Here is a 27,819-nt window from a genome sequence, read left to right on the forward strand (position 1 = left end):
CAAGACATTAAGGCAATAGCTATTAAGTGGGGGTGGCTAACAGGAGCGGTGAATATTGGACAAATGGATAAGGCTGGGGAAAAGAAAAAGGAATCAAAATGGAGAGAAGAGAAAGCAGAACATCCCTACTCACACATACATCAAGAGTCCCTGTCTCCCCTGTGGGGTTCTGTTGAGCTTGTTCTGACCCCCTTGATCAGGAAGATTTTTCTCAGACTTTCTCAGAGTTGTCCAGCATCTGTTGGCACCATGAAAGATGCTGGGTGCTAGGAAAGCTCTAGATAACAAGCAAGCAGTTGATTAACATGAAGAACATGTAGCAGAAGGAGCCATCAATGATGAAGGCTACCTGGTCAGTCACTTAGGGAAGACACTTAGAAGAGAGTAAAGCTCACAGATCTAGGACTACTGGCCTGGATCCACACTGAGGATGTGTCTCTAAGAGTTGGAGTGTTTCCATTGAGGACACTCAACCAGGAAAGCTGAAGAGCTTGGTATTTATAAAGGAACAAGGTAGGCCACAGTGCTTGGTCACTATCTTTATTCACAAACTTAGAGTGATAGTGAAGCCTAGAGGTTAGATGTGAAGAAAACACTAGACAAGGTGAATGACTTTCTGCCTGCAATAGGCTAAGGCCTAGTAGGCTGTCTTTCCATCCTCATGAACACAGCAGCCACTCAGTAGGACTGCTGTGAGCAAAACTAGACACAGCAAGCCAGTGTGTCCGTCAAAGTTGGAACAGTCTCCAGGGTAAGCTTACCTTTTCTTTATGATGTCTTTCATAACAAAAAACAGGAATCTGTCCTCTGGCTCATTTGTTCTAATGTTTAGAGGTGCTAGTATGGGATTTGTTATCTCTGTTTGGGATTTAAAGGAATAAAAATCTCCTGAATAGAACGGTTATGGTCAGTCAGAAGTTAGGCTTTTCCCTGTGAACCTGATGACTACAGAGAGATCCAGAGGTCTGAGTCTCTAACAGTCAGAGATGGGAGTCCCTTCCAAGGTTGGGTCAGGCTGGAGTCAATGCTCTCCAAAAAAACAGAAGCAACAGTAGGCAAGAGTGAACCTGAGGGCCTGGGAAATGGCTGAGGTTTAAACAAGGAGATAGACCTCTTCATTAATGCCTGCGGGTTCTTTAGGCTTCACTGTGTACGTGTGTTTCCTTGTTTAAAAAAGAAAGTAATGTATACATACTATAGGAAGACTAGGGGAGGGCTGTGCACTGTCACACACACACACACACACACACACACACACACACACACATGCAGCGAGAGAGAGAGAGAGAGAGAGAGAGAGAGAGAGAGAGAGAGGATCTTTTCCATCTTAAGTCAAAATCCCATGGGTAGAACTTGAGGCATTTTTGGAAGAAAATCAGCAAAGTATGGGGTATCTTATTATAAAACATAATACCTAGCACAGGATGCTTTGGGGAGAGTGTTCCCTCTTCGATAAGACTGAATCAGACAGATTATTTAGAATTGATGCTAGAGATGGAAACCAGGGTGGTGGGCTTGCTAGTGAGGGTTTACTGCTGATCTGAGTCTTCAGCCCTTCAGAACTTTTTAAATAACCTACCAACGTCAGTATATGCTGTCCATATAGCTCAAGGTCTAAGGCTGTCCACTGAAGCATGGTGGACTGACAAGGGGCCAGAGCCTTAGAGAAAACTGACTCTCTCTTCACCCAAGAAACCATCGTCCATCTACAGTGCCTAAGTTAGGGGTTGGAGTTCATGAACCCCTTCCTCCTCCATCCTGGAAGAGGACTGACTTGAGCTTATGAAGGCAGCTGTACCTTCTGTGAATTAATGTGTGCAGAGGTCCTATCGTGTCCAAAAGATGCTGGTTTTCTCTAGTCATCTCCAAAATCTGGCTTTAATATTCGTTCTGTGCCCTCTTTCCTGATGGTACTTGAGCCTTGGGGAAGGGCTGTGGCATAGATGTCCACTTGTAGCTTGTAGTTTGCTACAGTCTCTGATGTCTTTGGAGTTTGATCGTTGTGAGCTTCGGTGTTAACCACCATCTGTTGGGGGAGAAACTTCTCTGACGCTAAGGGTGACACTAATATAAGGGAGGGAAGAAAGACAGAGATGAGGACGGCAGTTGTGGGTTGTTTTTGTTTTTTAGTTTTTATTTTTAAATAACGATGTAAGAGAAGTCAGCTAAAGTTCAACCAGTTTTGGGAGGAGTTCAAAGATGGTTCTCTGCAACAGGAGCAACTGTTCTTAAGAATAAGGAGCTATTACTTGGGACTTTATCAAGGATGTAAGGAAGGACCAGTTAGTGACCAAAATCATATTAAAAAAGAGTAGAGAAGAACATCTATTAGGAACAAAGATATTCAAGAGCTACCAACAAAGACATTCTCAGATTTTAGATTTTAGCCTCTTGTGTATAGATCAAATGCAAACTCAGATCTTCTGACTCCTGACCAGGGCTCTCCCTATTTTTGAAAGTGATTCACTAAAAATGCAAAATAAAATCAAACAGAACATGGAGGAGGGGTCCTGGGCCTGCGTATGGAAAAAGAAAGGTAGGTAGGCACCAGCGTGGGAAACATAAACATGGAAGGTTTTGTGGCGTTGCTCCGGCAACATAATTTCTCTTCAGCTGGGCTAAGGGTCCTGTTTCAAGGTTGCTGCTAATGGGAATTCTCACACTCATAACTGAGGAAACTCCAGGACTTCCTCACAGTGAAATTACATTTTCTGATGACTCGGTGTCCCAACTACCACTATGTCAGTCATCCTTTCTCTTCCTAAGAAATTTCTTCTGGGTCTGGAGAGATGGCTTCGTGGTTAAAAGTACTTGCTGCTCTTGCAGAGGACTGGAAGTCTTCCCAGTACCTGTATCAGAGAGGTTATAACTCTGGACCCAGGAATCTCTGATGCCACCTTTTGGCTGCTATGGGGCCCATACTTTCAGGTATACATATGCACATAAATAAAAAAAAAAGATAAATCTAAAAAAGAAAAAAAAACATTTTCTTCTAATCTTTATCCTGACAATTCTCAGCTGTTGGCCTGGATAGCTAGCCCTGTGGACCACTGCACCTCTCTGCCTACAGAGTAATGAAGCTCTGTACACTTTCTGAAGTGGCATAGATCAGTGTTCACACTCCCTTGCTATGCCTTTAAGAGTTACGAGAATGCAAGAAAGAGAGGTGGAGTCTCCCAACAGAACTTCTTGGGAAAAGATCCTAGGAATTTCTGCCAGACACTGAACTGAAATTCCAACACTGAGACCTTGGGGTGGCCTGTGCTGAGCTAGGTCTGTGATTGGACTGCTCAGTCTATTAGGGAGGAGGGAACCAAAAGCAAAAGAGCTGGGGGAGGGGTGGGGAAAAGGAGAAAAGACCTCCCCACCCCTTCCCCAACCCAGACACTCTGATCCTGGAAGCAATGAGTAGCCACTAGCCTGAGAGGGTCTGTGCATGTCCAAGCTGAGGGCAGCAGATGCTGGACCTCGGGAGCCCTCTGCACCAAGTGAACAAGGCAGGCCTGCAGAGACCAGCTTGCCAACAGCTGGACTTGATCACCAGCTTGAAGCTGAGATCATGCACTGGGTAGAATAACAAGCGGACTTTGTTCTCTCTGGCTATGCAAAGTGTTGTTTTCCAAGGAATTGCCACAGCAGCAGACAGAAAACCAGAGCTCACCACCTGGACCCTTGAGTCATTTCAGAGAACCAAAGTTCCTGGGAAGTGTGCAGGATGATGGTGGCCCTTCCGGGAGCTTCTGCTTCACTGGTTCTCTTTCTCGCAGCATTTCTGCCCCCACTACAACATGCCCAGGACCCAGCCATGGTACACTACATCTACCAGCGCTTCCAAGTCTTGGAGGTAGGTGCCATGTCTTCCCTTCACTGAGAGTATGCCTCTCGGAAGTCACTCTGTTGTGTCCCCACTTTCCTGTCAACTAGGGTGCATGTCTTCTAGAGACAGCATGAATCACATTCACAGATGTGTACAGCCTAGCAGTTCAGGACCACCTCCAGTGCAGACTGCTCCATCGTGCGACCTTGAGCGTGGCTTCACTCTGTACTTTTCCCTGACAGTTTTTCTTGCCTATAAAATGGACATAGTGATAGAATTTAAGTTCAAATGATATTCTAAAGATTTAATAACGAGACTTCAACTTTGACAAATTAGGGATGTTTTATTTGGGCCATTAATCCATACCCAGAACATAGCCAAACTCGCTGAGTAAATTTCCAGGTTGTTGAACATTTAAAACCTAATAGTTCAGTCTTCAAAGTATGAAATTAGAACTGTCCTCACATTTTCTTCATCTTTTACTGTATTGGGATGCTAACTGATTCTGGTTTTTCTCTTTTCTTTTTTATAATAAACTGGTAAGTGACTATAAAACAATGTGGTGTTATATACGGAGGCTCACCATAGATTTTTGTTTGTTATTATTAACTGGACTTGGGTTTGGAAATGAGATTTTCCAGCAATGTTAAAAAGAGTGAGAGCATTTGAGGTAGAAGTAGGACAGTCAAATACCTGGGGTTGGGAATATGGCTCATTTGAGAATGTGGCTCAGTTGGTAAGTACGAGTCTAGCGTACACAGAGCCTTGGGTTCAAGGACCATTACTGCATAAGCCAGGTATGTTTTGTAATACCAGGTGTAACAGCAGCACTCAGGGGACGAAGGCAGGAGGATCAGGGGCTTCAGAATCATCTTTGGCTAAACAGGAAGTTTGAGGCCAGTTTAGAACCCTATATCAAAACAAAACAAACAAACAAACAAACAAAAAAACCCAAGTGAACAAAATTCAATATTTTTATAGGCCATTCAAGCTTCTAGGGACAAACGTAACCTTCTACCTTGTAATGCTTAGCTCTTATACAAGTTGAATTAGTATATTATGTAACTTCTGTCAAGGACACTCTTAGGATATTTTTTTCTTGAAAAAAAAAAATCTGTAAGTCCAAACGATGGGGCCATCTAGCTATAGTTTCAGTAGAATAAGGGCACCAAACAAACAATCCAAATGCAGTGTCTCATCCTGTCCTCCAGCTGGTGGAGGCCTGGAACCTGCAGCTAAAGCACTTCCAGATCCCTGGCCTCATACTGCAATCCTTGCTCCCTTCCGGGACACACTGCCAACCTCACCTGCTTAAAATGCCAAAACTGGCTCAGGCTTTAGCACTAGCTAAACTCGTGTGCATTGTCCTGCGGTCCTGTGAGAGTTTGTCTATAGACAAACATCCTCGCAGCATTTCTGCCCCCTGTAGCTCTGTAGCTGTGTAGATATGTTCTGTAGAGGATAAAGATATGTCCTTCTTTGACTGCTAGGTAGCAGGCATTTCTGGCCAATGCAGAGCCTTGACAACACAGGGCGACAGGACCTGTTCTGTAAGGGGGATGAGGGGGAGCAAGAAAGAGGAAATAGAGACTTGGGAATTATTAATAGTTATTGTCTCTCCATGTCTCTGCCTCTCTCTGTCTTTGTCTCTGTCTCTGTCTTTCTCTCTCTTTCTCTCTCTCTCCCGGACTACTTTTCCTGTCTCTATTTCTCTTTCAAGAGAAAGTGCCCTGCATGATTATGAGTAAAGGGTTTTCTGTTTGTGAAGAAGATTTTAGTCAACATTGCCAAGTGAGCTTTAACTATTAACTCTGACCCCGCAGTTCCATTTCCGTTCACTAATTCTTCCGTTCACCAAATAGTTATCAACTATTATTACCCTATCCTTAGCTCCGTACCAGATGTGAGGGAATGGAACTCACTTCTGGAAATCTAGCCTAAGGCTATAGCTAAGAAAATAAAAAATGTAAACACAGAGGTTTTTTTCTTCCCCTCAACATTGAGTGGAAAACTAAATGGGCCTCGTTTAATTGTTTAATGGAACAAATAATGGGATTTCAATATAATGAGAAGCTGTATCTTATTAAAGTCATGTTATGTTCAGATAAATAACGTGTACATAATAGAATGTTGTTCAGCCTTTAAAATGAAGCTCATACATGACACTGGAAAGGAACTTGCAGTATCTTATGCTAAGCAAGCCCCAAGAAGATAAACACTGAATGGATGATTTTGCTAAACGTTTAATCTGAAAATAATGAACTCATGAAAATAGAGAAGTATGAGGAATGAGGAGATATTGATCAGAGAATACAAAATTTTCATTGAGTAAGTTCTGAAGATAGGTCAATGGCTCAGTTAAAAAAGTGTGGGGACCTGAGTTCAGATCATCCAAGTAAGGTCTGGAGATGCCCATCTGTAAGCTCGGTGCTGTGGGGGTGGGGGAAATATAGGCAGTTCTCTGGGGCTTACTGGTCAGGCAGTCTACACAGTCAGTGAGCTTCAGAGTCAATGAGAGACACTGCCTCAAAATATGAGAGGTTAAAATGATTGTAAAAGATACCTGGTATTGCTCTATGCCTCTATGTGTGAACCTGCATAGACACACACACACACACACACACACACACACAAACACAAACATATGCAGCACACATACCCACATACCCACTCAAGTATACCCACATACACACACACTCACAGAAAAGAAAGAAGGAAAGAAAGAAGGAAAGAAATAATATGTTTAAGAGATCCATTGTACCTCTCATTATTATAGATAATAACAATATACTGCATACCTGGAAATTAAGAGAATATATTTTTATCACCTCAAAAGTAAATATGCAAAATATAAAAAATAAAAAATACATATGTTAACTTGCTTAATTTAGTCATTCCACATCAAAATATCATATGTATAACAATTATATAGGAGTTTCATTTGTTAAATAATATAGTCAGTACAAAAATTAGTGTGTGCTATAATTATATGATATATAGTATTATAATTATAATAATATAATAATGGTATTTAAATATTTATAATATATTAGCAAGTTAAAATAAACAGATAATTTAGAAAATCACATGTAAAAATCTTTTATATGCATCAAGAAATACATTGGAAACTTAAAAAATAGTATAGTTTTAAAAACTAGTACAGTTCAATAGTACCTATGAATTTAGGTTCCTGGGTCATTCTCCCCCTTTTGATTATTTATACTTATTTACTAATCTTTTCTTAGGAATGATAACTATTTGTAGTTCTTGGGTAATTTAAATAATCACAGTTATTTGGTAACTTTGTTAATTTATTTTCTGTTTGAAGCAAGGGCTGGAAAAATGTGCCCAAACAACAAGGGCCTATATTCAAGATTTCCAGGAATTCTCAAAAAACCTATCCACCATGCTGGGGAGGTGTCAGACCCACACGAATGAGTACAGGAGTGCAGTGGATAACCTTGCCCTGAGAGTGGAGCGTGCCCAGCGGGAGATCGACTACCTGCAATACCTCAGGGAATCTGACTTCTGCGTTGAATCGGAGGAGAAGACATCAGCTGAAAAGGTGCTTCAAGAAGCAGAAGAAGAAAAGAAGATCCGAACCCTGTTGAACACAAGTAAGGACTTCTCGCATCCCTTTTAGGGCCTGGAGATAGGCAGATTCCTGCAGTTAGAAAGAGTGAGTTAGAAACTGAAGACTGGACACTTCCCTTGTGTATATGGGCAGTGGCAACTTAGCAGAGGTCAGGTGTCCCAGCAGAAGCCCACTTCCAGGAAGCTTTCCTCCCTCCAGTAGTTTCTAAAGACCCTAGGAAAGGCCAGGACTATGGTCTAAGAGACAGCTTGGGGGGCCTCTCCTGGTAGACTTTGGTTTAATAGAGCCAAGTGGTCCCAGCTCTTTCTAGGGAGAGTAGCAGGCTGGTGTGGGCTACATCCAAAGCCCTGAAAACATTGCTGCCAGTGTAATAAGTAACAGTGTGAAACTAGAGACTGTGACAACCAAACATCAGGCCTGGGTACTGCAGCTCATTGCTATCGTGTGCTGTCTGGGATGGTGCATTCTGGAAAATGATTCCTGTGGGTGACCCATCAGTATCAGTTCTAGGCTGTCAATAACAGTATCTACTAGCTCATATTACAGTAAGCATCACAACTAAGAAGATGTTTCCGCACACGAGTCCATTTCATTAAAGCAGTAAGAGAAACGGGGCCCCCAACTGTATTTTGCATTCTGAAAAGACATCACTGAAAATAGGGAGACTATTTATGTACTAATTATGCCTTCAAAGTTGGGGCAGTCCAGCAGGAAGAAGAAACATAAACTGTGGGACATCTTTGCTTTTAGGCCTTTTCAATGTAACCCGTGGGACTTTATGAAAGGGGGCCTCGGGGCTGAGGATGTAGCTCAGTTGTAGAGTATAGAGTACTGCCTATCGTGCATGGAACCCTGGGTTCCACCCCCAGCATGAGGCAGAGGCAGAAAGAGCAGCACTTTAAGGATAGCCTCGGTTATGTAGTAAGCTTAAGGCCAACCTGAGCTACATGAGACCTTGTCTCAGTAAAAACGAAATGGCCGAAGGTCTCTGTGAGTGCAGTGAACATTAAGGACACTTCGGGTGATGGCACACGCTATAAAGACATGTCCATCTGCAAATCTGTTTGAGAAAATAAAACAGGGGGGGGGCGCGGCGGTGTAGGGGAAGGAAGCTGAAGAGTTCTGATCAAGCCCTGTGCTGGTACCAACAGTCACCCTTCCATTCATTAGACACCTATTTACTGATAACTGCCGATTAGAACAGAGATACCGTTCCAGGCAGTGGATACAGATGATGAAATATCATGTGGCCCATGCTTAAGGAGATTGAACATGATTAGAGAAACCTCTGAATTATTCTAAGCAGGGAAATGATATAAAGGAAGAGACTCCCTCAAGAGAAGGGAGAGCAGTCAGGAGTACAGAAGTAATTTAATCAAACAATGACTCAGCATGAAGTATCTGCCACAGGACAGAAAAAAGCTGGTAGACGGAAAGCTATTCTGTGTTGAAATCCACACACTTTAGTAGCAGGGAGTTGAAAGAAAGAGGTAAGAGGGAGATGCAAATCCAGGATACTTCTAAGGTTTGGGGATTAGGTCATTGATTGATTGGTATGAAATCTGTTTAGATAGAGAACCCACGAGTAGTTTGGAAGCACATACGATTAGGTGGGTTTTCTCCAGGCACTTACATCTTCGTTGGTTTTCTGTTGCTATAACTGGATCATGAAAGAGACTTTATAAAGAGTAGAAATTTACTTAGCGTGCTGAGAACTTTCCTAGGGGCTGAGAAGACAATGTGAATATTAATATTGTCTGATCTAGAATGTGCCTGAACTTTTGCACAGGGTCACAGGCAGGCCGCCAAGCCCAAATTGCAAAGCTGGGTCCCTGAGCTTTTGCTATTCCCCAGGGAACACTCAGACCTGCAGACCTTGAGGTGACTCTTCTCCCATTCTACCTAGAGTGCATCAGGGTTCCTGACACTGGGGCTCATGGTTCCTTAAGTTCCATTCTCTGTCCCACCCCGCAGACACAGGTATTCATTGTCTGCAGAGTTGCCACTCACATGGGGTTACCTGTGAGCGCTGGTTCCATAATATCTATTTAAAACTGACCCTAGCTGCCTCCCACTGTTAGAACGGTTGCTAAATGGACATGTCTGAGTCCTGTGAGTGTCCTTACTACTTCTCGCACTTTCTAAATCCCCACTACTTGTTGCAAGCTTCTCTGTGTAATACTTTTCATTATTGTTCACGACTTGTTTGCAACAGCAAAATGATCCTCTCTACTCCTCAGTTCTTTTATACAGAAGAGGCCTTTTGCAGGGCTAGAGAAATGGCTCAGTTGTTAAGAGCACTGACTGTTCTTCCAGAAGTCCTGAGTTCAATTCCCACCAACCACATGGTAGCTCACAATGATCTGTAGTGGGATCTGATGCCCTCTTCTGGTGTGCCTGAAGATAGCTACAGTGTACTCACATAAAATAAATCTTTTGCAAAGTGATCTAGATCCCTGGATCAATCTCAACTGCTCTTCCTAAAGCATCCATATAGAGTTCTAACTTAACACTCTCCACTACACACATTTTATGTATGTACAACTTGTTCTTCTACCAGACCATTAATAAAGATCCTGACATAATCTCTTCTGTATTCATGAAATGTAGAACAGGGACCTAGCATGGAGGGAGAGGGCGAAAGAAATCGTTCCTGCAAAAGGAAAGGGTGGCCCTGAAGAACTTAGATTAAGGACATGTAGCTCTACTAACAATCACAGCCTTGTGATTAGTGGTCCCTCAACCTGACCTGGTCTAATCTACTTCTCCCTTGCTGTGATAAAACACTAACCAAAACCAAGTTGGGAAGGAAAGGGTTTTTCTGGCTTACACATCCTGATCACAGTCAACTAGTAAGATAAGTCAGGGCAGGAACTCAAACAGGAATAGAAGCAGGAACCATGGAGGAGCACTGCTTACTGGTTTGCTCCTCAGGCTTGATTGGCCTCCTTTCTTAGATAGTCCAAGAACGCCCACAATAGGCTGAGCCCTCCCACATCAACCATCAATCAAGAAATTGCCCCATAGACTTGCTAACAGGCCAATCCAAAGGACATGATTCCTCAACAGAGGATCCCTCTTTCTGGTAACTCTGGCTTGTGCTACGTTGGCAGAGACTAACCAGCATGTCCCATTATTTTCAGATAAGGCAAGATTTAGGATGCTAGTTCTAAGCTAGTTTATCCCCTGCACTGCACATGTTTTATGATGTGCCTGCTCTTATTTTATGGTTGGTGGTGCTGTTGATGATGGTTGCAGTGGTGGTAGTGGTGATGTTTTTGCTTGACTGCTGTGGTAGTAACTGTGCCATAGCAGTTTTCTAATTCTGTACAACGGGTGGCCCTACATTCAGCCATTAGAAGCAATATGAATTCATTATTGCAGAGTTTACACACAGCCTCTGATTGTACGAGCAAGGTCATGAGTTTCCTGCAGCTCTGGCTCCAAAGGCAGTTCGCTAAAAGGTATTTCTCCTCAAGAGGTGCCTAACATCGCTTTGAAGAACATAGCCTGTCAGGACTGTCTATTACAATCATCCTTCTAATTAACTCAGAGTCAATAGATTTGGAGACTTATTAATTACAGAATCCCTGAAACTTTGTCCCCCAAAGGCATGTGATCACAGCATGCACCCTCTCATATGCCCAGGTCCTGTCTGTGCTCTGGGGAAAGAGTTATGTGGAGACTACACAGGACAAGCGATCTTGGGAGCTGCATTTGTTACTTGACTCATAGCTGCAACAGAATACCTGACCAGAACCACTTTGGGAAGAAAGGGTTTATTTTGTACAGTTCCATGGGATATCTTTCATCATGGCAGGGACAGAAGCGGCAGGTAGCTTGTTATATTGTGTTCACAGTCAAAAAGTAGATAGCAGCTATTCTCTCTCTCTCTCTCTCTCTCTCTCTCTCTCTCTCTCTCTCTCTCTCTCTCTCTCCCCTCCCTCCCTCCCCTCTCCATTTCTTCTGTCTTCTCCCTCTCTCTCCCTTTCTCTCTTTCTCCAAGAGCTACATTGAACTCTACCACTGAACTATATCCCCACCCAGTGGCTGCTTTCTCCTTTGATAAGTCCAGGACTCCCAGCCCCACAGAACAGTGCTTCCCACTTGAGAGTGGGTCTGCCTACTTCAGTCTAGAAATGTCCTCACAGACATACCTAGAAATCTATCTCCACTTTGATTCTATTTATTTTATTTTACTATGTATCTATATGTGTATCTATATGAGGCTGAGGCAGTCAGAAGGCAGACAGATCTGGAACGGGAGTTTACAGGTGGCTGTGAGCTCCCATGTGGGTGCCGGGAATAGAACTCAGATCCTCTGCCAAAGAAGCCAGTGCTCTTAACCTCTGAGCCATCTATCTCTCTAGCCTTCCATTTTGATTCTAAATCTCGTCAAGGTGACTGACACAGCTCACCATCCCAGGGACCATTCTGGAATTCCACCTACCATTGTGCCTCAGTTATCTAAACATGTCTTCCTAGAAGATTCTACTATTCCTATCTTCTTGGCCTACAAGGGCTATACCAGCTGTACAGCTTTTAGTAAAATCCTAAATGATGAAGTCAACACTGGTGTGCAGGCAAACTGGGTCAGGAAGAGCTTAGAATATAGGGTTTCATTTAGACAGTCTGTCTCAGAACATTTCTTTGGGAAACCTTTAGGGAATGGATGGTATGACTACCTTGGAAAATTCAGTCTTGTACCTCTAAATACAAGCTAATTCTAATGCATGTTAGAATGATCCTCTTCTTTCCTCAGAGGGCCAAGTCCTGAAGAACAGCTAAAGTTATGATAAACTAGATCATTCCTCATCGAGCCTTCAACCTTTATTTTGAGGTGTTTTTCTAACTGAGGTACATATGGCTTCCCAATCACAGAAATGTTTTAAGGTTAAGCAAACTTATTAAAAAACTTAACACACCTGGGCTGGAGAGATGGCTCAGCGGTTAAGAGCACTGACTGCTCTTCCAGAGGTCCTGAGTTCAAATCCCAGCAACCACGTGGTGGCTCACAACCATCTGTAATAGGATCCGATGCCCTCTTCTGGTGTGTCTGAAGACAGCTACAGTGTACTTATATATATGAAATAAATAAAATCTTTAAAAAAAAAAAAAAAACTTAACACCCCCCCCGCAACCCCCCATACCAACCTCTTTTACACACACACATGATTTAGAATAGCAATGAGTGCACTGGACTTTAAAGTCATTCCCAATGTTTGGTGCTAAGACCATGATTAAATTAAAATTTGTCGGGGCTGGAGAGATGACTCAGAGGTTAAGAGCCTTGGCTGCCCTTCCAGAGGTCTTGAGCTCAATTTCTAGCAACCACATGATGGCTCATAAACACCTGTAATGGGATCTGGTGCCCTCTTCTGGACTGCATGCATACATGCAGGCAGAATGCTGTATACATAATATAAATAAATCTAGAGAGAGAGAGAGAGAGAGAGAGAGAGAGAGAGAGAGAGAGAGAGAGAGAGAGAGAAACAGAGAGAGGGACAGAGAGACAGAGAGACACAGAGAGAGAAACAGAGATAGAGAGAGAGAGTCAGAGAGAAACAGAGACAGAGAGACAGAAAGAGACAGAGAGACAGAGAGAGACAGAGACAGAGAGACAGAGAGAGAAACTTCGTCTGTTGTATTTATCACTCAGCACTACACCTCAGGCACCTAGATTGAGAATTTATCCAGCTGTAGGCTTTGGAAGAGTCCACAGGCTGCTGCATTCTTGAGTGGATAAAAGTATTGACCTCCTTTTAACTTGTACGTAGCTTTTGAAGAAGAATTCTCAGGGCAGTCAAAACAAGCCATTATAACAGATTTTATTTTCTTCCTCTAGCCTGTCTCCTTTTGTTACAAGGAAGCATGGGAGTAACCTCAAGTAACCCTCACCCAGCTGTGTTAAATAACTCATATCGTTTGTTAGATCATATTTCCAAGAAGCCTGCTGAATATCTGAATGCCTCTGGAATACACTCCAAGTAGATAAAAACAAATAACTAAACAAACACCCCACTCACTGAAAACTGAAGATAACATGTCTGTGAGGCAACTCTCCAGGCCCGTTGGTTCTTGATGAGGAGAGCAGAACATTAAGGGAACCATAACTAATTTGTAACAGATGTATTAACTATACAGGAGGAGACTGAAGGTCTGTCTGGGGCAGACATTTAGGAGATCATAAGGATGCTTGTGTGCACATGTGTGCATAAGTCCAGTGTTGCTGCATATGTTCCCTAGAGAGCACATGCCCAAGAGTCCAGAAAGATCTGTATACATAGCATTTCTTTTGTTTATTCATTTGAAAATGCTGAGGTTTTTTTGTTTGTTTGAGTTTGTTTTTCTTTTTTCTTTTTCTTTCCTTCTTTCTTTCTTTCTTGTTTTTTTTTTTTTTTTGGATGAGGCTATTTCTTTTTTCCTTTTAATTAATTAAATTTTATGTATGTGAGTACACTATAGTTGTCTTCAGACACACCAGAAGACAATGTCAGATCCCATCACAGACTGTTGTGAGCCATTATGTGGTTGCTGGGAATTGAATTCAGGACCTCTGGAAGAACAGTCAGTGCTCTTAACCACTGAGCCATCTCTCCAGCCCAGTGAGGCTCTTTGTAGGTACTATGAGTATTGCCAAAAAGTTCTAAATCATGTCACCTGGTAGCTTTCGGTCCCAGTTGGCATGAAGTCATCCATTCTCTCTCACTTGTTTGTTTATAGGCTCACCAAATGTCCAGATACGTGCTGGACTTGTGGTAGGCATCAGAGATGGACAGTGGCTATGACCTCACCACTCATAGTAAAATTGAGAAGCAATCCAGACATGGAGGGTAACTGTCCAGAGTGAGGGCTGCTCTGAGGGAGGGATTTATAAGGTATCACAGAAACATGTTAAGTTATAGGGGCAAGGTTGCCATGGGGATCAGAGGGGTGGAACTATGCTAGAACTAGAAAGTAACTGCCAGGCTCAGTTTTAATCAAAGAGTCCATTAGATAGAGATTAGAGTTAAGAGCACCGTAAGCTGCAATGCAGCACAGTGGTAGAATGGAGCCTGGTGAGTTCATGGAGCAAATTATTCCATAGAACTCAGGTGGAGCAGGATGCTGTGGAAAGAAGAACAACAAAACAAAGGAGAGCTAAGCTTCCCACGAGAATAACGTGAATAATAAATATTATTGATAGGTAATACATTTTATGTAGTCTCCAAATGATATATGTGTCTTACTGCCAATCATCATGTAATTGACAAAACCCCCATGAGTTAGATATAATCCCCACCCCACCCCCCATCAGGAAAACGAGACTGTTTAAAGACAGTTTGCCAAAGCTCATACAACTAATGAAACGACCAGGGTGACATTCACACCAACCCTGGGTTTGTGCACATGCGACTCTCCCATCATCTCACAGCTGGGCTGAGCAGTGATCAATATGGGGATACCACGGCTCAGACAGGATTGAGAGAGGTCACTCTGGACACAGGGTAGAGAGCGGCCTGGCACCAGGAGAGGTTGAGAGCATATAGAAGGTAAAAGCTGGAGCCAGCAAAGCAATGGCAAGGGTGACCACAGAGGCTCGTGGGCTTGGAGCTTTATGCCCTGAGAGTAAATGTCTATGCTAGAAGCTTCTGATCTCAGTGAGGGTCACAGTATGAACTATAACTCCATCTCACAAAAGACTGACTTATTTAAATTCTGTCTAAGGAATGATCGTGACCTCCAGATCCTCCCACCTGTATCTGCGTCTGGAGTGGTGAGATACCAGGCAAGCGTCGCCATACCTGGGTTTCTGCAGTGCTCGAGCTGGTGCGTGCTAGACAAGCATTCCGCCCACTCAGCTACTGCTCCGGGTCCTCTTCATTGACTTTTAACAACAGAAATCTCTGCTTTGCTCCCCACTCATCTCTGTGGTTCTCGATTGACCTGCCAGCATTTCAGCAGAGTGTTTCTTCTCATTATTTCTCAAATGCCTTCAGTCCACTTACACTGTTCCCTCTTCCTCAACCCACTCCACTCCATCCATGACAGTGCCCTCCCTGTCCCCACCGATCCCTGTCCCAGTACTCTGACTTATACTGCCATCAGGGTCAGGTTCATCTTATTAGAATTATAATACCATCACCTTTTCCCCCTGATGGCAACTGCAAACCCTAGGATAACCCAAAACTCTTGTGACAACCCTGTCCTACCATAGCTTTCTCTAAATACATAATTTTTCTCTACAAAAAGAATGCCTGATGATTAAATAAAACTACAAATACTGTGCAAATTATTTATTGTGGGATTTTTTTCACTATGAATAAGTGAGAAGCCCACAGTCAAACACCCATTTTTAGTATTTCTCCCCTTATTTCCATCCATCTCTGGTGTTCTATGCTGTTTATTTAACCTGTTTTAAAAACATAACTCATACATCTATGCATGCCTCGGTTGTGAATGCTGTGTTTCCAAAAATCTATCCAGTGCCTAGAATGAGTGGGAGATCGGGGTGCTCTGGCCTGAGCATTTTATTAGAAGCTGAAGGCAACTGCTTACTTGTGATCACATTATGCCATTTTTTGTTTTTGTTTTTTCTGTTGTCCAGTGTCATCCTGTAGATATTATTGTTCTCTAGATACTTCTGCAACCCTTTTTCCCCAGATAAAAACACTATGGCTCAGAGAATCTTCCCCCACATTCCTGCGCTATCTAATAGACCATACCACCCTAGATATATAGTTTCCATCTCTGTTCTGTGCCTGAAAACCCTATCAGCTATCTCTTGCCACATTAATGTAACTCAGCAAACCACTCCAAAATTTGATGGCTTAAAGTACACCCAACTCTTACTTCTCGGGAGTTTGCAGCATGGAAGACTGTTCTGTTGATTTGGGCCAGGACTGGCTTGCCGGTCATCTCTCATTGCCTAGGAATTACCTTCTTCTGAGATGATCTGGTTGTCCTCGACATGAAGTCTCTCTCTCCTAGAGGCTGATCTGGGCTCATTCTTACAGTGAATACAGATGCCTCAGAGAGGGCAGAAGTCTCTCAAAGACTTAGTTTGGTCATTTTTACCACATTGTTTTGGCAAAAGCAATTTCCAGTTCTGTCTGCAGGGTCCATCATTCCACTGTAAACTCTAGTTGCTTCCATATTGGGCTTTTGGTCTTGCTGCTCGTGGAAACAGAGAGCAAGCAAGATCAGCTTTTAGTTTTTCAAATGTGTGTTGAGAACAGGGGACAGATACCTGTAGATTGATGCATTTAAGGAAATGAAACAGAACCAATAAGAATGTTACTGTAGAGTTGAGGTGCAGGTGAGTATGTCTTAGACCATCCCACAGTGAGACCAGATGGAGAGAAGAGAAGAAGGTGATATTTACTTTATAGGAATATCAGATGGTTTTGTTCTGCAACCAGAAAGAGACTGGGAATGTCACAGCTAGAAATGGAGACTGTATCTACCTTTTTTAGTTTGCTAAAAAACGTATTTAAAAATAAACAAAAGTAGGCTGGAGAGATGGCTCAGTGGTTACAAGCACATGCTGCTCTTGGAGAGGAAATGTGTTTGGGTCCCAGCACATGATGGCTCACATTCATCTGTAATTCCAGCTTCAGGGACTCTCATGTCTTCTGGCCTCCAGCATGCATGGAGTGCATATACATGCATACAGGCAAAATACCCATACATATAAAGTAAATATGTTTAGAAAATTAAAACCAAAACAATGAAAATATTGTATTTTTTTTTCTTTTTTTCTTTTTTTCGGGGCTGGGAACTGAACTCAGGGCCTTGCAGTTGCTAGGCAAGCGCTCTACCACTGAGCTAAATCCCCAACCCCTGAAAATATTGTATTTTTTAATTAAGAATCAAACCAGCCTACAAATGAGAGATAGACAAAATCAAGGAGTTTACCCTTATAACCCTGGAGTGCTTGGGGCATTGCAAGGCAGATACCTGATGTTAAGTGGCAGTCGTTTGAGATCAGACATGCCCCAGATGACTTGCCAGTTCCCTGCTTTGCTTCACAGGAATACTGACCAGCCTAGATGCTCTTGTGCAGTTTTCAAAAGGTCAGTCATAGACACTCCTTTGCCATCTTAGAACTTATTCAGGGCTCCAAAGAGGGCATCTTGAGTTTAGCTACAGGTACTGATTTTTGCCACTTTCACAGTTAAGCTAATGAGGTTGTAACAGGTGCCAGATTTTCTTTCAAGGAGAATGCAAAATAATGCATGAAACAGATATGGCAGTGTCTTAAATCTTACCACGTTTACTTTCTATCGAAGGGATGCTAGCAATAAAAATGTCAGCAAAATGAGTGTATACTGTATCATAAAAATGTAACAGGCTTAAGAGAAGAAAATGTATTACAGTAAGGAGATTATGGAGAGCTGGTTTCTTCTAGAAGACAGTGTCAGAAGGAAGTTTGCCCATATTGGGGTCGAGCTATTGGAACCGCACAGTGGAAGCCGGCTGGAACACACTCAGAGTTTAGTCATCTTCCTGGCTTTCAGGAATGTTCCTTGTGTTCTCTGCTTGTTGCTAGTGGGTGACATACACCTAAATAAGTGGAGAAGCATGAATTAAACCTGTTTCCTTTCTCATACTCTACTGCTAATCACCAGCAAAGCTGCTAGGCGTGGTTCTAGGAACCTTAGAATACTCTAAATTTGGCAACAACAACAAAAAATGTAGGAACCTAGAAATACCTGTAATAAGTGTTTCCTGAAGGGCTCTGTGTGGTCAGCAAGATCAGCACATACAATGTTTATTCTATGCCAAATCCTACTATGAGATACATAGCTGAGCTCTCCAACAACACCAAACCAGTGTGGGTAACTGAGGAACATCCTGCACAAGGTAGCCTTCCTATTTTCCTGCCATCCATCCACTGAAGCAGAGAGTGAGGCAGCCCTGCTAACCTCTTCGTTTTCTAAGTTGGCATAGTAGAAATTGATATCACAACTTTGGGCAGTGTCAAACAACTGCACTATCAAAAGCTATTTGGTTCCTGAGTATGGAGCATAAGCAGAAAGTAGTAAGACAGGAATATATCATGTCCTAGTCCCTGGGGGAGGTTAAGGAGAAAGGAGAAGATAAACAGAAAGAGAAAGGAGAAGAGGAGGAGGACAAGGAAGAGGAGGAGGGGTTAAAGGAGAAGACTCTTTGTAGTCCAGCATGATGTCTGTTTTAGTTACTTCTATATCACTGCCAAGAGGCACCATGGCCACAGCAACTATAGAAGAAAATGTTCTGGGGTCTATGGTTTTAGAAGGTAAGTTCGTAACCATCATGGTGGCAAGCATGGCAGCAGGCAGGCAGACGTGACACTGGGGCAGAACTGAAAGCTTCCCAAGTAGGAGGCAGGGAGAGAACTGCCTGGGAATGGCATGGGCTTCTGAAACCCCAAGGCCCAGTGCACACCTTCTCCAACAGGACCACGTCTACCAATCCTTCCTGAACAGTTCCACCAACCGGGGACCAAATATCCAAACATATGAGCGTATGGGCTCCATTCTCATTCAGACAACCACAGTACCAACCCTGAAAGAGGGCTGTTCAGATGGAGCCATGCATTAACTGGGGCAAGAGTATGGCTTGAAAAAGTCAAGATTTATGACAAAACTTCACAAAGTAGTGAAAAATGCTCACAGCTTCAGAAGAAGTCTCTTCTTTTTCATAGACTCTCACCAGGCAAACCTACCAGTCCCTTTCTGCTCGTGTCTCCCTTCCCTTTTCTACTCCCATTGTTATTGCTGGTGTTGGTGGTGGTGATTTTGTTGTTGTCGTTGATGTTGTTGTGATTGTTTTATGTTTGGTTGGCTTTTTTGTTTTGTTTTATTGTTTTATTATTTTGGTTTTTGAGACTGGGTTTCTCTCTGGAGTCTGGCTGTCTTGGAACTTGCTGTGTAAACGAGGCTAGCCTTTGAACTCAAGAGACCCACCTGCCTTTGCCTCCACTGGGATCTACGGCAGGCACCACCACCATCACAGCCTCCCAGCTTGAGTCTGGTTTACCGTCGTCACCTGGCTACCTCAACCTAACCAGTCAACCCCTTTCTTTCTAACCGTCTCTTGTATCTATGCCTGACACTATTTGGGATCTTGAATCTGGACTACACTTATAAACCTACTGCATAACTTCCCTCTGTCCATCATTCTACCTTCAGGTGACCCCCCCCAACCCCCACACACACCTTGCTCCCTACCCCAGCCACTTTTCTAGCAAAGATGAACCAGTATCTCTAACATTAGATTGAGTCACAATGGAGGAACAAGTCTTACAGGTCCAGCAAGTGTTACTAATAAAGAGGAAAGTATTTTAAAAGATTCAAATAAGTGATATTTATGTATGAACTCATTGGCCTTGGGCTAAATTCTACCCCAACTGCTTGACTGAAATTTTGCCTGTCGGGGAAACCACACATCTATGTGTTCTGGTTTGTACATGGAACCTTTGCATTGACTGTTAAATAATTTGCATCTTAGTTGTTTTCAAACTTTTGTTTATTTATTTATTATTTCCAATGTTTCCACTACTATTTTCCCCCTGCTAATTATCTGTTCCCAAAAGAAACACAGCAGGTAATTTTAATTTTCCCTTTTATTGGGACACTGGAAATTTATTCTCCCTAGTTTTTACAATTTTAGATTATCCTTGATGGAAGAGTAGAAGGGCTGGCAGAATGAAGGCTGGATTGACAAAAGGGTGTTCGAGGACTTGAGTCCAGAGTCTCCAGGTCTCAGATACCCAGTCCTGAGCTCTAGCAAATTTGAAGGAGTAGGAGAAGTAGCAGAAAGACACGGAGTAAATCGATTTGTTTTTTTTTCTTAGAGATTTTTTTAACTCCTTAATCAAAAATTTACATAACACATTTTTGTTCTGTTATTTCTCTAAGAGTTCTGCATTAAAAAGGGGAAGTAGAGAGGGGAAGCATGTGAATGCTCACTCCTTCTACAGTTTACTACTTTTACATTTTATTTAAGTTTACTTTTTAGACAGGGTCTCATTATGGAACTTGGGCTATGCCAGAACTCATAGTGTAGCACAGGTAAGCCTGCAGCTTACTGTATGGGCTGGGCTGTCCTCAAACTTGCAATCTTTCTGGGTCTGCCTTGTAAGTGCTGGGATTGTATGCCTGCCACTCCACAACTGCTTCTCTTCTGTATTTTATTTTATTTGTGTTTTTGGTGATAGGATTTAACATAGTCCAAACTGGCATCCAATTGATATATAACAGAAGATGACCTTGAACTTCTTATTCTCTGATCCCAAATACTAGGATCCGTACTTCATGCTCAGTTTTATGCAGTACTGGGGATCTAACCTAGGACTTCATGTATGCAAGGCAGATACTCTACAAACTCATCTATATCCTTAACCCCTTCTGTATTGTAAGTGAATGGTTTCTTATAAACAAGAAACAAATGTTCCACATTCTAAGACACAGTCTTTGCATAACTTAGCTTTAAGTCTGGTCTTCCCTAGTGGGAGGGACAGGTACCATGGGGGCTACCAACTGAACATGGATGTCCTGTCACACTTGGCAGCCCATGGCCTTCCCTAGTACTTTTCTGGGCATACCAGTACACATGGCTCTCCAACCCTACCTACCATACTAACCTGCCTCTGAGGCTGGCTAGTAGCATCCTAGCTCCCAACTCTGACTTCAGAAGACCCCTTCACTACTGACCATTCCAAGAAACTAATGCAAGAATTAACTGTTTTTTACTTGGAAATCAGTGATTAAAATATACATCAAGAGGCTGGAGAAATGGCTCAGCGGTTAAGAGCACTGACTACTCTTATCCAGTTCAATTCCCAGCAACCACATGGTGGCTCACAACCATTTGTAATGCGATCTGATGCCCTCTTCTGGTGTGTCTGAAGACAACAACAGTGTATTCATAACATAAAAGAATAAACAAAATAAATAAATATATCATGGTAACTTATAAGAATTATATAAGTTAGTATGAAGTTATGCAGCACAGTACCAAACATTCTATGTATTTGTAAGATATTTAATAACTGCTTTAACCCTGGGACTTGTCTTAACATGGAATATCATATGGGTATCTCCAGGAACCCATGGGCCCTCCTCTTCCTCTCCTATACAATCATTCTATGGTTGAAAGCTGAAAGCCTCACTCACTTCTCCTTGGCAATCAGCATAGATGAGAGAAGAGCTGTGGCCTCACCTCAGTCAGGTTTAGCTCTGTTCAAGTAGATATGGCACTTGGGAATCGGGGTGTCTGTTCCCCTTCTTCACTCAGCTCCACATAGCAGAGGCTCCTCCTGCCAGTTGCTTCTTTGAAGCTTAAACTCCCTCGGTGCCTTTTCTAGAGTCTGCCTTCCTATAACCTGGTCCCCCCACAACAATGTTGACACAGAAGTCAAACTCTCATGCAGTTGGAGCATGCTAGGAGGACGTGGTAACTCCTGGTGGCCGAGAGATTTCTGCAGTCCTCCTCTAAATTTGGCCTCCAGCACAGTATGACCCAGGTGGGGCCTCTGTGCCTACATCTGAAAAACTAACTTCCCAGGACTCGGCTCTATCCAGCAAAGCCTGTTCTCTGTCCCATTTGTTTTCTTTAGAAAACCTCGCATCAAGTTTTTTTTTTTTTTTAATGAAATAATGGGTTTGAAAGTATTGAAAATCTTTGAAGTGTTTTATGAATGATGATTTACTTAAGATAGGTCTGCGGTCAGAACCCAAAAGGTGTTAAACTGTGTAGACCCCAGAAAAAGATCTGAGCTTTTTATTTTCTTCATCCAACTGCCATTTACTGAATCCTCAAAGCATTGACTTAGGCATTTGGGTACAATACTAAACATGAGAATGAAGTCCCTGTTTTTGGAGAACCTTGTGAGAGAGGTGGGAGATCAGGTAGTAAAGACACAGATAGTACAGTTAAAGTGTAATGCATGGTCTAAAATAAAAAGAAGCCTGCTAAGGAGATGATATTAAAAGTGAGACTTGGAGGGGTTGGGGATTTAGCTCAGTGGTAGTGCGCTTGCCTAGGAAGCGCAAGGCCCTGGGTTCGGTCCCCAACTCCGAAAAAAAGAACCAAAAAAAAAAAAAAAAAAAAAAAAGTGAGGCTTGGCCAGGTATGGTGGTGCTCACACACAGTCCTGGTACTTGCCATTTTGAAGCCACCCTGTGATATGTAGTGACTTCAAGTGGTATGTGTGTGGGAGGTGGGGGGTTACCTGAAGAATGAATGAGAGCCAATTCACTGTATAAAGTTCAAGAAAAAGGAATGTTCCAGGGAGAAGACTTGTAAGTATAAGATTCCTAAAGCAAAAAGAAATATGGCATGCTCACAGACCATAAAGAAAACTGAGTTGTCCCAACACAGTGAGACACAAAGACAGAGTCCTAATGATAAACAAGGGCCATGCTGCACAGCCTTATGGGCGAGGGCAGAGGATTAGGATATTATTCTAAGTGTAAGCGAGGAGATAAAGTTGCACATGTCAGATCACTCTTACTGCTTTGTGGAGTATACTTGACATGCAGATGAGCAAGCAAGAGTAAGATCAGGGAGATCAATCTGATACGATTTAAGTGATCTAGGCAAGAAACGATGAGTCATGATTTTGCAGGGGAAGAGTAGGAGGTAAAGGTGAGATATGTAATTGAGTATTTGCAAAAACTATTCATATAATATTTAAATTAATTCCTTGATAATTTCGTATATGTATACAATGTACTTTGATCATATTCCTTCTTACTTCTCCCAATTCCTACCATATGAACCCAAGACCAACCCTTACCCACCTACTTCTGTTCTTTAAAAATTATTATAACCCCTCAAGTCCAATATGTACTGCCCATGCGCTCCTGGATATAGCGTGGTTGACCTACCAAGAGCCACACCCATAAAGAAAACTGTCATTTTCTCCTCTAGAAACCATCAATTATTAATACCTGTCTAGCTAGGCATGTGGCTCAGGCCCAGCAGTACCACCTCCTCAGCTGGAATCTTGATTGGCTTGATCTTGTACTGGTCTTATGCAGGTAACATGAGTGCAGTAGTCCTGTCAAGCCCCGATGATAAGGGTTCTTTTTCCAGTCCTCCCTGATCCCTGGTTTTTATAATCTCATTGACCCATCTTCTGTGGTAGTCCCTGAGACTTGAGGGGAAGTAGTATAATATAGATATCCTATTTGTGGCTAAGCACTCCACAGACACTCTGTACATTGGCCAGTTGTAAATTCACTATTTTCTATGACACAAAGAAACTATTCTGATGATGTCTAAGAGCTAGCTGTCTTAATAGGTGTAGAAATATCAGTTTAGAGAATAGTTTATATCCATTTAGCAAAGAATAATAATTGGTTCCCCCCTGTGGCTAGTGAGTTCCCTAACATTGGGTTCTTGGCCAGATTTGTAGAGAGCCACCAAAAAGTCTGAAGTTAGAACTGATGATCGACCATTCCAGAAATGACCAGTAGTGCTGATCTCTTGACCATGGTCACCGTGAGGATTCCAAGGAGTTACGATCATCTAGGGATGGCACACTTAAGGGTCAGGTGGGAGACGCTTATACCATGCCTGTCCAGATCCCATTCATTGGAAACAAGTCAGTGAGCATAGGGCAACCCCAAAGGAGACTATGAAATGTAGTTTTTCAAGCAGTGATAAAGACTGAACTGAAGTGGAATTGGAGAAGCACAGATCATAATCTCTGCCACACTGTCAAAGGAGAAATAGGAAATGCACACAGGAACAAAGATGGCGGTGAAGAAAGTATCTTCAAGGAGGAGGAACTGACCAGTGCCGCCACACCATAGAAGATGAAGTAACATGTAAAAGTACGGGGCTTTTCTAACGCCCACCCTTGTTCTCTAATAATAATGACAAGGAGACCTTTATATTCATTAGTAAGCTTCTTTCACTATAGCTGGGGACTTTCTGATCTAAAACAACCATGCTGGCCACTTCCCAGCCATGTGGCACTGCCTGCCACTTTAGTCTTGTTCTGGCACCTCGTTCTTCATTTGTGTCCTCATGGCAACTCCCTGGGTCCCCAGTGAAACCCTCTCCCAAGGCCCTCCTTCTCTGGGCTGAGATGACCCACTTTATTCTCCTGCCTAGCTAAAGGCTGATCGCTCTTAATTGAGCAACCTGAAGATGATGTAGAACAATGTTTTACAGAATACTAAGTCAGGGAGTGCTTCACAGTAATGACAATACAAAGTCCTGCACTGCAACTAGATTTCTAGGACGAGAAATCAGCAACTGAATACACAGTTTCTGTGTATTCACGAAACATCCCCCCTCCCCAACAGTAACATGCCTACATAAAAGAAAGACAGGGATTTTCATTTAGGAGTTCCTTGGTAGTATTATCAAGAACAGATGCTGTTGTAAAGTAAGAGGGAGAGGTGAGAAAGTAAATATGGAAAATATAGACTGCTCTGTAGGAGAGGCTGAGGATGGAATGGTGCAAAAGAAGACAAAGTATCCAGAAAATGTTAACTACTTGGAGATACACCTTTAAGACAGGATCTTACTATGTGCCCTGGCTGGCCCCGGATTGCTGTGTAGACCAAGCTGGTCTCAGAGTCACAGAGAACAGCCTACCTCTTCCTCCAGAGTGTTGAGCATACGCACTATGCCCAGTTATGAGATTTTTAAAATGATAATAAGCAAGATGCATATAAGTTAAGACTAAGGAGCTAGTTATAAGGAAAAAAATGTAAAGATTATAGGGTAATTGGCTGAGGAGTCTAGAAGCTAAGACAGAATATGATCTGAATATAGTGATTGTATTACTCATGGAAAGAAGAAGTAACACAACTTCTAAGAAAATTCTACTATAAATAAGGGTCAGGAAATGGAGGGAGTTCATGTCTGATGGTGTTTAATTTTTCAAAAGGAGTTCATGCCTGTATTTTATTTTTGCTCTAGGAGTCTCTAAGGGAAACTCTCCTTTCAGAGATCATGATATCATAGCAGAAATGAGAATGTTATCTACTGTATTAGATCTGAAAGGAAGCTGGAGTCTTCAAGTGTAGTGAGTATTCTAGAGAGTAGACACCTCATAAATAACCTGTTGAGAAATGACCTGTCCTCTTTCTCCTGTCTAACTAGGCTGTGACAACATGCTAATGGCTATAAAGTCTCTGAAAATAGTGAAGAAGACCGTGGACCCAGAGGGCTCTTGGATGAAGGATGCTGGCAGTACCTCTGCTAAAGTGTATCTATTAGCTGGATCCAGAAACAACACAGTTTGGGAATTTGCAAACTTGCGGGCCTTCATGGAAGATAGTGTGAAGCCTGGTCCCCGGAAGCTAACCTTACCACTTTCCTGGCAGGGATCAGGGCAAGTGGTCTACCAGAGTTTCCTATTTTTTCACAATCAAGGAACTTCTAATGAGATAATTAAATATAATCTGCAGAAGAAGACTGTGGAAGATCGAATGCTTCTTCCAGGAGGGGCAGGCCGAGCACCCATCTACCAACACTCCCTCTCTACATACATTGACCTTGCTGTGGATGAACATGGACTGTGGGCCATTCACTCAGGACCAGGTATCCAAGGCCATTTGGTTCTCACAAAAATTGAGGCTGGCACTTTAGGAATAGAGCATTCATGGGATACGCCGTGTAGAAGCCAGGATGCTGAAGCATCATTCCTCCTGTGTGGGGTCCTCTATGTTGTCTACAGTTCCGGTGGCCAGGGCCCTCATCGAATCACCTGTGTCTATGACCCACTGGGCACTGTCAGGGAGGAGCATCTGCCCAATTTGTTCTTCCCTAGGCGGGCAAGGAGTCACTCCATGATCCATTACAACCCCAGAGATAAGCAGCTGTATGCCTGGAATGAAGGCTATCAGATCATTTACAAACTCCAGACAAAGAAAAAACTGCCTCTGGAGTAATGGACAGCAGTTTGCAGAAAGAGTTGTGTGGCTTAGGCAGTGGTTTTTCCGGGACACTGAGGTCATGGCCCCTTTACATTGGAGTATCATAGGAATGAGTTCTAAAATTTAAAATACATATTCTTTCTTTCTCAAATGTTACCGCCTTAGGTATCTTTTGAGAGCATAGATGAGGTCACAATTTAGACCAATACCTTGCCCTCACCCAAATCTGATGGGGATTAAGGTCTCTTCCATCTGGTTTAGTTATTTCCAATCCTTCCTTTTTTCTTTCAGCATTTTCTCTGACTCTGCCCTATTTCTTATCCAGCAACTAGGATCTTGCCCGTCCTGGTGTTGACTTCTTCTCTGGACTTCACTCAGGCTCTGTTCTCTTTTTCAAATGCTTATAAAGATTTTTCATTGTCCAACTGTACATTTCTTGTTGCTGACAAGAAGCAACTTAAGAGAGAAAGGGTTTATACCAGCTTATTGTTTTAAAAGAAGCCAGGCACAGTGGTGCACACCTTTTACCCTGGTCTCCAGGAAGCTTAGGAAGGTGGATCTCTGTGTGTTTGAGGTCAACCTGGTCTACATGGTAAGTTCCAGGGCCAACAGGGCAATACAGTGAGCGCTTGTCTTAAAAAAAAATGGATATAGTCCACCATAGTAGTAGTGAAAGTATGGTAGCAGGAGCATCAGATGTTCAAGTCACATCTGTAATCAGGATGCAGGAAGCAAACAGGAAGAAAGGCTACATACACTAAGAAACTTAAAGGCTTGCTCTCATAGTAACGCACTACTCGTCATAGTGACACAAGACCTGCATTCAGCTGGGAACCAAGCGTTCATGTGAGCTTCTGGGGCACATACTCATCGGACCACAACACCCAGGAAACACTATTTCTTCTTGGTGCCTAATTTTTATTTCCTCTAGCCTTGCTCTTCTGTCAAGCCAAGTGGATACAGTAACAGTGTGAAATCATGAATAGTTGGATGTTACTTTCTAGTTACAAAGCTCTTTTTACATTGTTTAATTGTCTTTTCTCTTTGTCAGGTTTGTACACATCTTCATAGTTGCTAAGTTAGAGGTGAGAGTTCAGGTGAGTTATTCAAAGTAGCAAACTACAAAAGAGCTAGAAAGACTGCAAACCTCTTAGTATTTCCATCATCCAAGAAAGGAAATATCAATTAGGCACTTTTCCCACTTATCCTTAATCAGTGTGTCCATCAGTTCAGCCTAAAAATAACACTCTGCCCCTTAGCCAGTTTTCATGTATGCACAACGTCTTATATATAGGTCTTTCAAAGTCTGCTTTATCTAAAAAACCAGTCCAAGGTAAGGATGCAATTCTAGCCTCATCTTGTTTTTTTGTTGCCTGCTTCTTTCTTCTTGCTTTCAGTGTAATAAAAGTGAGATTAAGCAGATAATCTCATCAGGTTCTATTTGCCTCCATCCTATCACCACAGAAGCGTTCCAGTATTACTGGCCGGGATTATTGTGAACAACATCCCTAACACACAAAGGCCCTTGGTAAAGATTCTAG

At 42.6% G+C, this 27,819-nt stretch overlaps 1 protein-coding gene across 2 annotated transcripts; it reads left to right on the forward strand.

Annotated features, from left to right (window-relative positions):
- Window positions 1-3,314: 3,314 nt before the first annotated feature.
- Olfml1 (olfactomedin-like 1) lies at window positions 3,315-27,703 on the forward strand. Of its 2 annotated transcripts, none has more exons than XM_039082556.2 (3): window positions 3,315-3,844; window positions 7,146-7,434; window positions 15,120-15,687. In XM_039082556.2, exons 1-3 carry the CDS (start codon window positions 3,716-3,718, stop codon window positions 15,170-15,172), a joined length of 471 nt encoding a protein of 156 aa, XP_038938484.1. In that variant the 5' UTR covers window positions 3,315-3,715; the 3' UTR covers window positions 15,173-15,687. The 2 variants fall into 2 exon arrangements, with proteins under 2 accessions (XP_038938484.1, NP_001013210.1); NM_001013192.2 differs by lacking the exon at window positions 15,120-15,687 and adding an exon at window positions 25,503-27,703 and having other exon boundaries at window positions 3,413-3,844.
- The last annotated feature ends 116 nt before the right edge of the window (window positions 27,704-27,819 follow it).

Source organism: Rattus norvegicus, chromosome 1 (genome assembly GCF_036323735.1).
Source record: "Rattus norvegicus strain BN/NHsdMcwi chromosome 1, GRCr8, whole genome shotgun sequence".
Classification (NCBI taxonomy): domain Eukaryota; kingdom Metazoa; phylum Chordata; class Mammalia; order Rodentia; family Muridae; genus Rattus; species Rattus norvegicus.

Coding starts and splice junctions, on each gene's coding strand:
- Olfml1 (NM_001013192.2), top strand. CDS start 3,716: ATGATGGTGGCCCTTCCGGGAGCTTCTGCTTCACTGGTTCTCTTTCTC. Junction 3,845..7,145: donor AGCGCTTCCAAGTCTTGGAG/GTAGGTGCCATG, acceptor TTCTGTTTGAAG/CAAGGGCTGGAAAAATGTGC. Junction 7,435..25,502: donor CCGAACCCTGTTGAACACAA/GTAAGGACTTCT, acceptor CTGTCTAACTAG/GCTGTGACAACATGCTAATG.